We start from the raw sequence: 14,967 nt of genomic DNA on the forward strand, positions 1-14,967 counted from the left end.
TCTTCAATATGTCTACCTCTGTTATCTAAGCACCAGGTACATCAATTCACTGGGAGGATCAAATCATCCACATCTTACACTGCTTTCTTAAATGGGTCATTCTTGATTCCAATTGCTCATCATTCTGAGGGAAGATCTGCATAAAGAAACATGCATTTTACAGTAAATCACCTCCCTGAAGCTGGCATAGCTGTGTCTCACCCTGATCTTGGACAGCAAGGAGTTCCACATCTGAGAGCCTACTACTGAAACACCAGCCAGCCTCCAGGATTTGTGCTCTGTTAGCCTATTGTTCTTTGGAAACAAGTAGTTTGGTTCCAAAAGGGACTCAAGACAATTTAGTTTCAGGACAGAATATTTGGTAACAAAAGGAGGAAATTACAGAAGAGCTATTTACTCTGTTCTGTGTTTGTACAGCAGCTAGTACCGTAGGGTCCGGGTCCATAACTAGGGTTCCTAGGCTTGACTATAACAACACTAATAAGAATCAAGTTAAGAAAATGGTGTGCAGGAAACAAGACTGAGAAGTATCTGTCTCTGACAGTGATAACTCAAATTATACCATTTTGCATGATGATATGTTTCATATAGATTCTATTGTCCTATGACTGAACTATGAAGGATTTAATAGGTATGGTTCTGATCTAAGTAAAGCTACATTAATTGTTCATAATGAACAATTAGATAAATTTTGCTTGTTTATGGAAAATATGCAAGATGTTGTTCTCGGCTATCCATTTATTAATTTCTAACCCCCCTGCCAGGATGCAGGATTTGTTGTGTCTAAACCATCCAGGACAGTTGAATATCCAGCCTCTTTTTGAAATGCTCCAGCGAATGAACGTCCACAACCCCCCTAGGCAGTCTGTTCTTTTTGTCCTACTGTTCTTACAGTTAGGAAGTTTTTCCTGAGATTTAATCTAAAACTTCTATGCTGCAGTTTGAAGCCACTGCCTCCTGCCCTGGCCTCTATAGCAAGAGAGAACAATGAGAGAATATTAGAAGGGGGCATAAATTATATGATTTAGGATGGCAATACAAAATGCAGTAGCCTGAAACCACAATGATATAATAATGAAAAAAGTGAAGTATATTAGAAACCAGAGCAATTTACCCTTTCAAGGGATGTAGTTTAAACATGGTCATTAGGAAAGGTAAAAGGTAGGCTAGATTAGTGTGAATGACGTTACATGTTTTATGGGATTGGATGTGGATTAAAGGGACTTTCATCTGTAGGTTGTAAATTTGAATCAATCCCAGGTTAATGGTGACGGAAATTTATTACTTTAGGATGAAGACTGGGTGGCCTATGTGAAATGAGTTGATGTCCAGGTCCTAGTGTGAAGTTGTCCATCACACAAAAATCACCACCACTAATGACATTAACTGACAACTGTGTTGGCAGAGAGTTTAAGGACTGAATAAGCCAGGGACTGAACTCTCCTCTCATGATTAGAGAGGATTCCTCCAAAACAGAAGAATGGCAGATTGCTGGAAAGATTTGTGAGAGAGCTAGTACTTACTCTGAATATATGGAGAATTTAGGTGTCCAACATTACCAAATCAGCATCAAAGAGCACTTAATAAACAAACAAAACACAAACCACTCACTAAAATGGAAGTGTAGAAATGTAAATCTGTGCAGAATGCAAATCTGCACTAATCATAGAACTGGAAGGGACCTCAAGAGGTCATCTAGTCCAATCCCCTGCACTCAAGGCAGGACTAAGAATTATCTAGACCATTCCTGACAGGTGTTTGTCCAACCTGCTCTTAAAAATCCCCAATGATGGAGATTCCACAACCTCCCTAGGCAATTTATTTCAGTGCTTAACCACTCTGATAGTTAGGAAGTTTTTCCTCATGTTCAACCTAAACCACCCTTACTGCAATTTAAGGCCATTGTTTCTTGTCCTATCCTCAGAGGTTAAGGAGAACAATTTTTCCTCCTTGTAACAACCTTTTATGTACTTGAAAACTGTCATCATGTCCCCTCTCAGTCTTCTTTTCTCCAGACTAAACAAACCTGGTTTTTTTCAATCTTCCCTCATAGGTCATGTTTTCTAGACCTTTAATCATTTTTGTTGCTCTTCTCTGAACTTTCTGGACTTTCTCCAATTTGTCTACATCTGAAATATGGTGCCCCAAACTAGACACAATACTCCAGTTGAGGCCTAATCAGCCCAGAGTAGAGTGGAAGAATTACTTCTCGTGTCTTGCTTACAATACTCCTGCTAATACATCCCAGAATTATGTTTGATTTTTTGCAACAGCGTTACACTGTTGACTCATATTTAGCTTGTGATCAACTATAACCCCTAGATAATTGTGAATATTCTACATTCATGCTATGCTGGGTACCCAGGGCAGTGAGGCACCTTGCTACCAACTGCCCTTAGTGTGAGCAAGCCTTGTCTCTGCCTGCCATGGGTCAGCTCCCCAACTCCACTGGCCACAGGCAACAGAAGCAATCCCCGGATATTTGACAGACTTGGGGAGGGGCATGTGTGTGTGTTAGGTAATCTTTTTCTACTGGACCTAAAGAAAACCACTGTGTAAGCTTGAAAGCTTCTCTCTTTCACCAGTTGGTCCAATAAAAGACATTACCTCACCCACCTTGTCTCTCCATGCTCATATATTCATTCCAGCCATTGCAAAGCAGAAATACCCAATTTTGAAAAGCCATGAGAAAAACAATTTATATTTCTGTAACATGCAAGTTAATTGTTGAACTGGTTACATTAATACTCTAACCCAGGGGTGGGCAAACTACAGCCCATGGGCCATTTTAGGCCCATCAGCCATTTTAATCTGGCTCTCGAGCTCCCACTGGGGAGCGGGGTCTGGGGCTTGCCCTGCTCCGGCGCTCTAGCCGGGGAGCAGGGGCAGGGGCTGCTCCACGCAGCTCCCAGAAGCAGCAGCATAGCCCCCCTATGGCTCCGACATAGGGGCAGCTGGGGGCTCCGCTCTGCATGCTGCCCCCACCTCAAGAACCGCAGCTAATGGGAGCTGCAGGAACTGTGCCTGTGGATGGGACAGCATGCAAAGCTGCCTTACTGTGCTTCTGCCTAGGAGCCGGAGAAGGGACATGCCGCTGATCCTGGGAGCTGCTTGAGGTAAGCACTGCCCAGAGCCTGCACTCCTGAGCCCCAAACCCTTACCTCAGCCCTGATCCTCCTCCTGCCCTCCAAACCCCTCAATCCCAGCCCGGAGCACCCTCCTGCACTCCAAATCCCTCACCCCCTGCCCCTCCCCAGAGGCTGCATCCTCAGTCGAAGCCTGCACCCCATCCCACCCCTCAAACTCATTTCTGGCTCCACCCTGGAGCCCTCACCCCCTCCTGCAACCCAACACCAATTTCATGAGCATTCATGCCCCACCATACAATTTCTATTCCCAGATGTGGCCCTTAAGCCAAAAAGTTTGCCCACCCTGCTCTAACCCTACTGCAGTCTCCACTGAGTTACTCACACTCTAGCCACCAATCACCTGACTGCTTTAGTATACTCAAAGCTATGACTTATTAGGATTCTACATCAACTTTTGCTGGAAACAGTCTACTGCTCAGTCTGGAAAGATTTTTAAAATTTCTACATTTTTTCACCTCATAGCATGTACCATCTGGCCTTAATTAACTAGGAGATTTTTGCACCCTCACATCGTACACTTTATACATAACTTCCTTTAAGATTTGCTGAGGTCTGTTAATCAGTGTATTTGAAACTTCTCACCTTCAAAATCCTTCTTTATAACATCATAAATCAGGCCAAGTTGTACTTCAATTAGTTTAATCAAATTAGCAGTATACATACAAGGTCCTACAATTATTTTCCTCCTGGTACAGTGGTCCCATTTTTACAAGATTGCCTTTGCAGATAGATAATCCCAAGGTGCTCTCTATTCTTGATTTAAAGAGTGACTATTGCTCTCCAGTTTTATAAATATTCCCCTTCCTAGTTTAGTGTGTAATTTGTGGTGCCAATATCACCAAATATTTTAAATTTCTGGATATCCAATATTCAGAAGCCATAGCAACCGTTTTTCATAAGATGACATTCTGTTAAAGTTAATATATAGCTCATATGGCGCTTTCCTTCAGTAGAGCTCAAAGCGCTTTACAAAGGTGGTCAGCATTATCCCAATTTTACTGAGGGGGAAACTGCCAAACTTCAGGATTTTCTAAAGGAAAATGTAGACTAGGCCTGTCAACATGGCAGAGTGGGAGAGCAACAGTAGCAAATAAATCTGCCAGAAACATTGAGTGAATTTTAGACAGCTACCACATGGAAAGTCTGTAACTCCAGTCCCTCTCCCAAACATCCATGTAATATCTAGGCAGCTTAGTTTTCCACAAGAAACCCTTTAGAAAATCTATAAACAGTGCAAAAAGCTTTTTCTGTCTAGTAAGGGAGACAATTGGTACGACATCCAGGAGTAGATTGACCACCTGTGACAAAAATGATTGCAATACCAGATCATGTGGCAAAAGCTTGCTAATTTAAAAACCGACAGCAGAGGTCTCTCCCAAAGCGATAGTCTTGGAAGCATATGCTGCTGCCCAATCCTGTAAGGCCATATTTTTGGGTTTTAGTAAGCCAACTTTTTTTTGTACTTACAATACAGCTACTAGTATTATGAGTAGAGCAACATATCTGGTAGTTGAGTAGGTGGGAACTGGGGGGAGGGTTTGGGACTGAAGAATCAATATTTTAGGATGATTCTGCTAAAATGATCAGCAATGAAAGAGTTACTAGTTAATAAAATGGAGCAGTAGTGCATGTAGTGAGAGATGTAAGAGCAAAATGAGCTTTTTAAGGTGAAAAAAATATTTTCAAAATCCGAGTCCAATGAACAACTAGAAGCCTTATGACAAATAGCAGTAAAACCACTCCAACATCCCACAAAGGACAGACATTAGTTACTTAGATTCTTATCATTCAGTCATTTTCAGGTAGATGAAAGCCTTTTTCCACTCAGGGAGTTCCCCCTCTCATTTCACAGGGACAGACAAAAATGGACATAGTAGTTAAGTGTGAAATACATGCCTAGACAGACTAGATTGAGTTAATTTAAAAAGCAACCATCCTGTAACTCAGTCCTGTACTTGCAGCAATCAATGGGAGTTTGTTACTGACTTACTTTATGGCAGCCTGCCCATTCCTTGTGTGAAAATAGGTAGCAGTCTCTACAGGAAAATGGGAAACTTCAAGTACTGTCCAAGTAAAGCAGATGGCTTCCTTAAGTCAGTGGTTCGAAGAGAGGCTTTGAGAGAACATTTAGCTCCAGAAGTTGGAGTTGTTTCTCCTGCGTTGCAGCTTCTCCCCACTTATGGCAGAGTGAAGTTAATTTAAACCTACTCTCTAAAGGGAGTTTGAGTTTACATTCTCTCCTACAACAATGCTCTGAGAGCATAATGGCAAGCACAGAGCAGACAAGCTGTCTGGTTCCCTCACTTACAGTGTCTCAGCTAATTAGCCAATAGTATATAATCAGGCAGTACTTCTCCACTGGCTTTTCATGTCAACTGCAGCAGCCTGAAACTGAGAACACTCAATTTCTAGCTACTTCAGCTAAATCTGCTTTGATGAGGAAAGCCAACAACATTCTCCCAAGGTGCCAAACCTTTAAACTGAGTGGGTATAAACTGAGTTTCAGGAGGAAAAGAAGGCACCATATATTTGTAGAAACAGGCCAGGGGAAGGGTAGAAAATGCCAGGCATTATGCTTAGATGAGGATGACTGGGAAATATTAACCATATCTCCATCCCTTTCCAACAGGAAGCTCTTCTACAAGTTTTTAAAAGCATCAGATGCCAGAGCATTTTCCCATTAGCACCAACATCCCATCAGCTCCTTCTGGCCATGTCTACACTAGGAAAAGAGACGTATTTTTAAACACATTTAAAATACATTCCCCATCCAAGCGAAGGCAAGTGCCTATGCCATAGATAGCAGTAGTGCTCAACAGAAAATCCTTGCTTTGATTTATTTGACCAATCAGTCTCAGCAATAAGAAGTCTGCACTATTTCTCCAGAATCATAGGAAACGCTCACCATGAAAACAGTATATAAGGCTTCACTTGAGATGAACAAATAAACTCTGCAAGTACTTCTATATCTATAGTGCCTTAACTGGACTTTAGCTACATTAGGACTGCTCTGTCAGTTTCCCAAATAATAAGAGGGGTTTTTAGCATATTCTATGCAAGTGAATTCTGACTACAATACAAGACATACATGAGCATTTGTTCAGTTTGAATGTAAAAACAATCCATACTTTGATAAAAGTTAAAAAACTACAGATTCTTCCTCATTTATTTTATGCTTAGTTGTGTCTCACTGTCGTAGTATAAAACACTATTTTTATATTACAAATTACATCACATATTATACAAGGTAGAAAGATCAATATTACATTTCACTTTAAGTTAAAATACTACTCAAAGATCTAAATTCAAACATCTTTCTTAATCATGTTTGCTTCATGGGTGCAGGAATATTTGCAGAAGCCTGTTCTAGATAAGCTAATGGTCCTTGAGGCATTTCTGCAGGTTTTTTGTGTTGTACATTCATGTCTTCTAGAACCTGCTGCCAGTGACGCAGTTTACCCAAATGCTTCTGAATTAGTGCTTCTTTCCTCTGCAATTCGTTTTTCAATTCTGAAACATCCTGCAGTTGATAGACATCTTGAATTAGTAAATGACTTATTTTCACTGTAAAAAGACTACATTGTAAACTAATTTTAACTATTACAGTTCCTATGAAACAATGGACAATTGTCAGAGTGAAAACATCTTACTATGAGAAGTGGCTGAACTGGAGATAGAATAATTTGGCTACTCCCTTCTATGATATACATTCTAGTTGAGTGTACCAAGTCTCTGTTTCAATACCCCTCATGTAATTCAGAAAGAAGTTTGCCCTCTGCACATCCAACTTTGACTAACTGGTCTGTTTCCTCAAAGGGGCATATCTATATCCAGATTTTCTTATGTGCTGTAAAGAGCTACTGAGAGTGATCCAGGTGAGCTCTACAAACTTATAGTGACAGGGCAATAAGCTAATTAAACTCAACCATTGTTTGTTCTATACCGCATTGCACCTATTTGTACCTTTAGATTCTAGGATCTTCAGGAAAGAGACCCGCTTGTTTGCACCTAGAATCATAGAATCTCAGGGTTGGAAGGGACCTCAGGAGGTCATCTAGTCCAACCCCCTGCTCAAAGCAGGACCAATCCTCAGACAGATTTTTACCCCAGTTCCCTAAGTGGCCCCCTCAAGGATTGAACTCATAACCCTGGGTTTAGCAGGCCAATGCTCAAACCACTGAGCTATCCTTCCCCCCCCCCCCCCACTTGTAGTAAAGCGCTACACACATTTATGTAGTTATATAAATAATAATGGTAGGACAGTTAGGAAAACTAGCATAAATGGGAATAATTTTAAAAATCCACTGTGCTTACAGATGGAGAAAAGAGAAATGTTCCACTGAACAAAAACTACATTTCTTGATCAAATATGCTACTTGTTTCAGATTCTCTGTACTATCATGGAACAAAAGAAATACATCCTTAGTCTTAAAAGAAAAACAAATTAAAGTTGTCACAGGTAAAGTAAGTAGATAAAAAGATGATAATCTCCTACCTCTTTAATAACTAGCTCTGGTTTCTGGACAGACAGATGTAATCTTTTTTGTAGGAAAAAACATTCAGTTTGTCTCGCAACATCCAGAAATTTCTGGATACATTGATCAACACCTAAAATACAGAAATATAACAAGATTTGAAAGATAAAGACGTCAAAGACCAGATTAGTTTAACAACATCCATAGAAGGAAATCAGTTAATGTACATTAGCCTTTTAGTCTACGTAGCCGGGTGTTCAATATTTAAAAACTAATCTACAGCTTTTTCCAAAGACATTTGAGAAAGTAAATCCAAAAACGTGATTGTAAACGTCTGTATTTTTAGTGGCCTGTATTTATAAAATCTGAAGTCCCTAAATAATGGAAAGTAAATTGACTAAACATATCTATAGACTATCCCCCCACAGACCGTTACTTCTGCAAGTTCTAAATGGCATGCCTCTTTTAGAGTAGTAACCACGTTCAAATCAAGATTCTGTAAGATGTGGAAAAGAATATGGTCACTTCCAGTTTCACCGCAAAAGGTTAATTAACATTTCTCTAATGGCAAAGGGCTTCAAAAACCAAGTATACAAATAAACACAAAGTCACTTCTGTGAGTCTTGAATGCAAATACATTAAGTAACATTTCAGTGTATTCCTGTGCATATTTATTACTCTGATAAAATTTATTTAGTTATCCTGTGCAAGAGTTTCTTCATAGTCCAAAAGCAGGGTTCCCTCTAATTTTTCCCACTCACCGGCATAATGAATTTTGTTATGTGCACCAATATGGGGGTGTCATGTTGCACAGATGTGACACATCACCTCCATATTGGTGCACATAACAAAATTCATATGGCAGGGGTGGGGTCAAGGGGTTCAGAGTGTGCAGGGGGTAGAGGGCTCTGGCTGGGGGTGCAGGCCTGGGGTGGTGCCAGGGCCGAGGGTTGGGGTGGGGGAGGGGGTGAGGGCTCCAACTAGGGGTGAGGGCTCTGGGGTGGGGCTGGGAATAATGGGTTTGGGGTGCAGACTGCCCCAGGGCTACAGTGGGGAGAGAGGACTTCCCCCCCCAGCTGTCTCTCCCCACAGCAGCAGCTGTGCTGGGGGGGGGGGGGGGGGGGAGAGCATCTCTCCCTGCTGCCACGAGATAGGTGCCTCTTCCCCAGCCGCGGCAGGTCCAGGGCGGGGCTGGTGAAGGTGCTTCTCCCCCGTGGCAGGTCCGGAGCTGGAGGAGGCATCTCTCCCTGCCGCAGCCCTGAGCACCTACACGGCACTTAATAGGCTGCTGTGCAGCCGCGCAGCTTAGAGAGAACTTAGTCCATAAGTATAACCCGATATCTGAAAAGGGAACAAGGAGCTAGAGTTTTCAAAAGCTCGTAAGTCACTTTAGAAAATGGGACTTCAATTCTTAAACCCCTTTGATTTTCAGTAAGACTTCTGAAAATTTGACCCAGGCCTTTTTCTACTTCATAAGCTACTATAAACAACAGGGATTCCAGAATTAGATGTTGGCTGCTAATGTTGCCATTGCACAAGCAGAACAGCAATCCATAATATTTCTCCCAGTCGCATACCTTTGAGAGCAAAAGAAAGTTTTTTTTTTTTTTTTAAAAGAGATACTGTCAAGGTAGGCAGAACCCAAGTTCTCCTTTCCTCCTTTATCTTTTTGCTCAGTCACTGTAATTCATGCTGCTTTTCCGTTTTACAAACCAAATGCTTCAGTGGGATTCTCTCTCCCATTTCTAGCTACCTCTAATACTCGTGAAAAATTCCACAAGGCCATGGTTATATTAGGGACATTTTTCAAAAATTCTTATAATTGTTAACACTGGTTCAGCTCCATTGGGGTTAGCCACATTTGGATCTCTACTATAGACAACACTTCGGTTGCTGATACCATGTTAAGCACCTTGGGCAGATTTTCAGAAGTGCCTAGGTGCCTCATTCTGAGAGTTACGTGTTTTTGAAAATCCTACTGGGCACATGAGTGCCTAAATACCTTTAAAAAGACTTAAAGTTAATAGGGTTAGATGGCATAGTATTTAGAACAGTGGTGGCAGACACTGGGCTCTCTCCACTACTGCTTCCAAATTAGCATAGTTCAGTGAAGCTCAAAAGATATTAAGAGCGGCAAAAAATTTTTTTATAGATTCCCTAGTGTAGGTAGGCCCTATAAATGCACAGGTTCCTGAGATTATGTGTAGTAAATTAAAAGGTTTGTACTTTAAAAATTAGTACAGATAACTTAACAGTATCTTTTTAACAAACCCAATATGTCAACCCTGTTACAGCCAGATCAAAATACAGGCAGGCTCTTACCAGTTCTAATTTCTTCCTGATCTGTGCCATTCACATAATCCTGACTCACAAGTGAAGCAAAGCAAGCCTAGATGATTGGGAAGATAAAGATACTTGTTTTAAAGGAGAAACCGGGCACCTGATGCACATGTCATGCAAAGGACAGACAGAGACAGCCGCCACTCAACAGTCCTTGCGAATGGCAAGAGTGGACCAGGGAGGCAGAAAGTCAGCGCACACTGCTTCATGCAGGTTCATTCCCACCAAACTCCTCAGCCCTGTATGCCTCCCCGAGCCCCATCGCCTCCCCCACCCGCTCCAGGCCCCGAACCTCCCCCAGCCCCATCACCTCCCCGAGCCCCATCACCTCTCCCACCCCCTCCAGACCCCGAACCTCCCCCAGCCCCATCGCCTCCCCCCACCCCCTCCAGGCCCCGAACCGCCCCCAGCCCCATCGCCTCTCCCACCTCCCCGAGCCCCATCGCCTCTCCCACCCCCTCCAGGCCCCGAACCTCCCCCAGCCCCATCGCCTCCCCCACCCCCTCCAGACCCCGAACCTCCCCCAGCCCCATCGCCTCCCCCCACCCCCTCCAGGCCCCGAACCCCCCCAACCCAGAGCGCTCCCACCCTCCCTCCGGGCCTTGAGTCTCCCCCCAACCTCAAAGGAAGCTTCGAGCTCGTCCACCAGCGTGCTGTTGGGGTTGCGCGGCCCCGCGGCGGCCGGAAGGAGACCGGCCTGTCCGGGGCCGCCAGGGGGAAGCGGAGGGGGAGGCGGTCCCGGCGGCTGGTTTGTAAACATCCCGCTCAGAGCCGCCGCCATGACACGCCGCCCCGAGATCGCACTGCGCCTGCGCGGGGGGCGGGGCACACGCCAGAGGACTGAGGGGGAGGGCGCTGCAGCGGGGAGGCGGTGCCGCTGCCCGGGGCTCAGCGGAGGTGGGCGTGGCCTGCACGGTAGCCGGGAACTGGCCCTGGCGCGCGGGGCTACGCTCTGACGAGGCCGGTGTCACTGCCTGGGGGTAGCTACATCCGCTCCCCACGTTACTGCTCCGCGCCCCGGGCCGGACGGCGGCAGCTGCTGGCTCAGGCCCCAGCCCAGCCAGGAACGAAGAACAAGCCCTGAGCCTGCGAATGCAGGCGCTGCCTCAGAGCTTCAGTATAGCATAGGGTTGCCAATCCTCCAGGAATTAACGATTAGTCTTTAATTAACGATGTCACGTGATGAAACCACCAGGAATTAATCCAACCAAAGCTGGCAACCCTATTGCATCGTCACCCAACACAGGGCCGGCTTTAGGAAGTGCGGGGCCCAATTCGAACATTTTCGGCGGGGCCCCAACAGGGATTACTTTAAAAAAAAGAAAACACGTAAAAAACACCTTTTATTTCTTCCATGTATTATTTACTTTCCATAACTATATAAATAAAATTATATATTACATACATTGCGTAATGTATGTGGATGCATGCTAAGCCTACCTAAAGTTATTGACACACACCCCGGGACCCCTGCCCCATCCACCCCCCCGTCCCTGTCCCCTACTGTCCCCTGCCACCCCATCCAACCCTTCTTCTCATTCCTGATGGCCCACTGGGACCCCTGCCCCATCCAACCACCCCTTCTCTCTGTCCCTGACTGCCCCTGGAACCCCTGCCCCTGACTGCCCCCCACCGCCCAACCCAACCCCTGCTCCTTCCTGACTGCCCCCCCAGGACCCTTGCCCCCATTCAATCCCCTTGTTCCCTGCCCTCTGACCGCCCCAACCCCTATCCGCCCCCCCACAACCCTCCGAACTCCCCTGTCCTCTTCCAACACCTGCTCCCTGCCCCCTAACTGCGCTGCCTGGAGCCGCTCGGCCGGGTCCGGGTCTGGGCCGGGTCCGCTCGGTCCGGGCTGGGTCCAGGGCCGGGTCTGGGCCTGGGCCGGAGCCGCTGGGCCAGGGCCAGGCCGGATCCTCTCGGTCCGCGCTGGCGCCGGCGCCGCAGGGCCCGAGCTGAGCCGGGCCAGAGCCACTCGGCCAGGTCCACGTCCGGGCCGGAGCCTCTCTGTCCGCGCTGCCGCCGGCGCCGCAGGGCCCGAGCTGAGCCGGGCCAGAGCCACTCGGCCAGGTCCACGTCCGGGCCGGGGCCGGGCCGGAGCCTCTTGGGCCGGGCCGGCGCCACTTGGCCGGGACCGAGACCGGCGCCGCGGGGCCCGAGCCAGGCCAGGCCAGAGCCACTTGGCCGGGACCGGGCTGGGGGTGTTCGGCCGGGGCCAGACCGGAGGGAGCCGCGCGCTCGACCTGGGCCGCACTGAGCCCCCCTGGAACTCTCCTCCACCCCCCTGCTTACCTCCTGCCTGCTGCTTGTTTCAAGCTTCCCGGCGAGCATCTGATTCGCGGGGAGGAGAAGGTGGGTGGAGCGTTCAGGGGAGGAGGGGTAAGTGGGCCGTGGGCCGGATGGACAGCTGCGCGGGACCCTCTAGGCGCGGGGCCCCATTCAGGGGAATCGGCCGAATCGGCCTAAAGCCGGCCCTGACCCAACAGGGGTACAAGTTTTCCCACTTCTCCTTCACGGACTCTGTCCTGGCAGTCCCATACACAACCCCCAGCAGCTTAGTTCTCCGAAGATTGAAGCTACAGCTTCTGTCCTGAAATGCCTCTGCTCTTTCTTAGTACCTGTGATCATAGTAGCCTTTTTCTCCTTATGCTACAGATAGTTGGAGATGTTTAAATTTGGTAAAAGATGCTTCATTTTTTAAAAAATCTGGGCTGCCTTTTCACTGTCCATCATCATAAAAAAAAAAAAATCTAAGGAGAGTGAGTTTTTTACAGCAGGTAAAAAATAAATCAGTGCTAATAGTTAAGCATCTAATTTGCATATGGAATTAGCAATATGTGCTGAGATACTGGTGCTTTTGCAGTATTATGTACAGGTAAATGTTAAATTTAGGACAGCTATCTGCATATGGATCATCTAGTGGTTAAAGCAATTAAGTTGCAATTCCAGCTCTGCCCCTGGTTAGGTGTTGGGCCTTGGACAAATCTGTAAAATTATCACCACACTGCTTTGAAATGATCAGACAGAAGGAGCTTTACAAGTGCAAAGTATAATAGCAAGACAGAGGGAAAGATTATCCTTTCACATGTACGCTAACAGTTTATTTTTCTGCCACAGTCTCAGCACAATTGTAGGAGTGCACCTATGGCACTCTGATGCCACATCTGCTGTGAATTCTTGTGGCCAACCATGGTTATAAAAAGCAAAATACAGGTGCTGTCCTCTAAACCAGGCCTGCACAACATGCGGCCCGCGGGGGTTGAGTAGGTGGGCTCACTGTGTGGCCCACAGGGGGAGGGGGGGCTGAATACGCAAGCGGTGGGTGAGGGAGCGGGCTGAGTAGGTGAGCGGGCAGGCAGTGGTGGGGGGTAAGTTGGTGAGCCAGGGGGGATGGGGGGCTGAGGAGGCGAACAGGCAGGCAGTGGGGCAGGTGAGCCAGCGAGCTGGAGGGGTGGGGGGCTGAGGAGGCGAGCGAGCAGGTGGGCAGTGGTGGGGGGTGAGGAGGCGAGCAGCGAATCGGTGGCTGACCTGTTCTACTGATCTGGTCTGGCTCCCATCCCCTCTCCCAGGGCCAGCTCCAGGCACCAGCAAAACAAGCAGGTGCTTGGGGCAGCACATTTCTAGGGGCGGCATTCTGGTGCTGGCCATCATAGGGGCCGACTTGGGGGCACGGGGAAAAAGTGCCCCCGCCGGCCCAGTTTGCCACCCCAGCTCGCCTCTGCTCTGCCTCCACGTGCTCCCCTGAACGCACCGCCGCCGCTCCGCTTCTCCCCCCTTCCTCTCAGGCTTACCTCGCGTGAAACCGCTGTTTCGCGCAGCAAGGCTGGGAGAGAGGAGAAGCCGAGTAGCGGGGCGCTTGGGGGAGGCGGAGCGGAGGTGAGCTGAAGGGGGGAGTGGTTCCTCTACCCCCTGGTTACTTCCTGCACCCCGCCACCCTAGCTCACCTCTGCACCGCCTGCTCCCCTGAATACTCTGCTGCTCCGCTTCTCCACCCTCCCTTGCCTGAGAGGGAGGGGGGAGAAGCTGAGCAGTGGCACGCCCGAGGGAGCAGACAGAACAGAGGTGAGCTAGGGTGGGAGGTCATGGGGGGCCCTCAGGAAGCAACGGGGGTGGGGAATGCAGCATGCCGGGGGAGGAGGCGGGGCTGGGGATTTGGGGAAGGGGTGGAGTTGGGGTGGGGGCAGGGCACAAAGAAAAGGGGGGGGCACCAAAATTTTTTTTGCTTGGGGCAGCAAAAATCCTAGAGCCGGCCCTGCCCTCTCCAAGGGTTGCAGCTGTTTGGAGGTGTCTGCCTTCCACGCCTTCCTCATTCACACCTCATTCATTCAAGAGGGCAACTGATTACAAAGAATATATTATTCTACTTCTAGCAAAAAGACATTTTTCTTTTACTTTAATTATACTACCTTAAGGGCCCGCTATAACAAATTACCGAGGTTCAATACTGCTGTTTCGGTGGGGCGGCGCTGGGGAAGGACGGTTTGTTTCCATGGGGCGGGCGGGTGGCGCTGGCGGGGAGGGTTGTGTTGGGCGGCACTGGGGGGGTTGTTTCCGTGGGGCAGGCGGGCGGTGCTGGGGGGGGTTGTGTTTCGGGGGGGTTGGAGGGGGGATTGGGCAGCGCTTGGGGACGTTTTGGCCCTCAGCTGTTTTCTTTGGAGTAATATGGCCCTCACCGCTTTACGAGTTGTGCAGGCCTGCTCTAAACAATTAGCCAGCCACAACTATGTCCTGACTGAACTGCAGTTGGGAAATTTACAGGTGAGGGGTCAGATTTCAGAAGTTAAAACAGAATCCTTCATCTGGTGTCACATGATAGTGCAGATTGATCAGTAAAAAAAATGAGTAGTTTTAGTCTCTGTAAACTCCTCTGTTTAAATACACTGACGTACTGCACCTTAGAAAAGCTGTCCCTCTTACTGACACACCCTCCAAGAAAAAGTTTTTCTTTAACAATCCTTCCCCTAAACTGTGCTCAGATTGAGAGTACCATTAACTATGCTATT

The 14,967-nt window shown here is 47.4% G+C and overlaps 1 protein-coding gene across 1 annotated transcript; it reads right to left on the minus strand.

The window, feature by feature from the left end:
* Positions 1-3,771: 3,771 nt before the first annotated feature.
* Positions 3,772-10,808, minus strand: MED28 (mediator complex subunit 28). The gene is made up of 4 exons (XM_005296170.4): positions 10,584-10,808; positions 9,947-10,013; positions 7,645-7,757; positions 3,772-6,669 (listed from the first exon to the last, which is right to left on the minus strand). Exons 1-4 carry the CDS (start codon positions 10,743-10,745, stop codon positions 6,472-6,474), a joined length of 540 nt encoding a protein of 179 aa, XP_005296227.1. The 5' UTR covers positions 10,746-10,808; the 3' UTR covers positions 3,772-6,471.
* Positions 10,809-14,967: the final 4,159 nt, after the last annotated feature.

Source organism: Chrysemys picta, chromosome 5, assembly GCF_011386835.1.
Source record: "Chrysemys picta bellii isolate R12L10 chromosome 5, ASM1138683v2, whole genome shotgun sequence".
Taxonomy (NCBI): domain Eukaryota; kingdom Metazoa; phylum Chordata; order Testudines; family Emydidae; genus Chrysemys; species Chrysemys picta.

Coding starts and splice junctions, on each gene's coding strand:
- MED28 (XM_005296170.4), bottom strand. CDS start 10,745: ATGGCGGCGGCTCTGAGCGGGATGTTTACAAACCAGCCGCCGGGACCG. Junction 10,014..10,583: donor AGCTCGAAGCTTCCTTTGAG/GTTGGGGGGAGA, acceptor CCAATCATCTAG/GCTTGCTTTGCTTCACTTGT. Junction 6,670..7,644: donor CAGAGCTAGTTATTAAAGAG/GTAGGAGATTAT, acceptor TATCAACTGCAG/GATGTTTCAGAATTGAAAAA.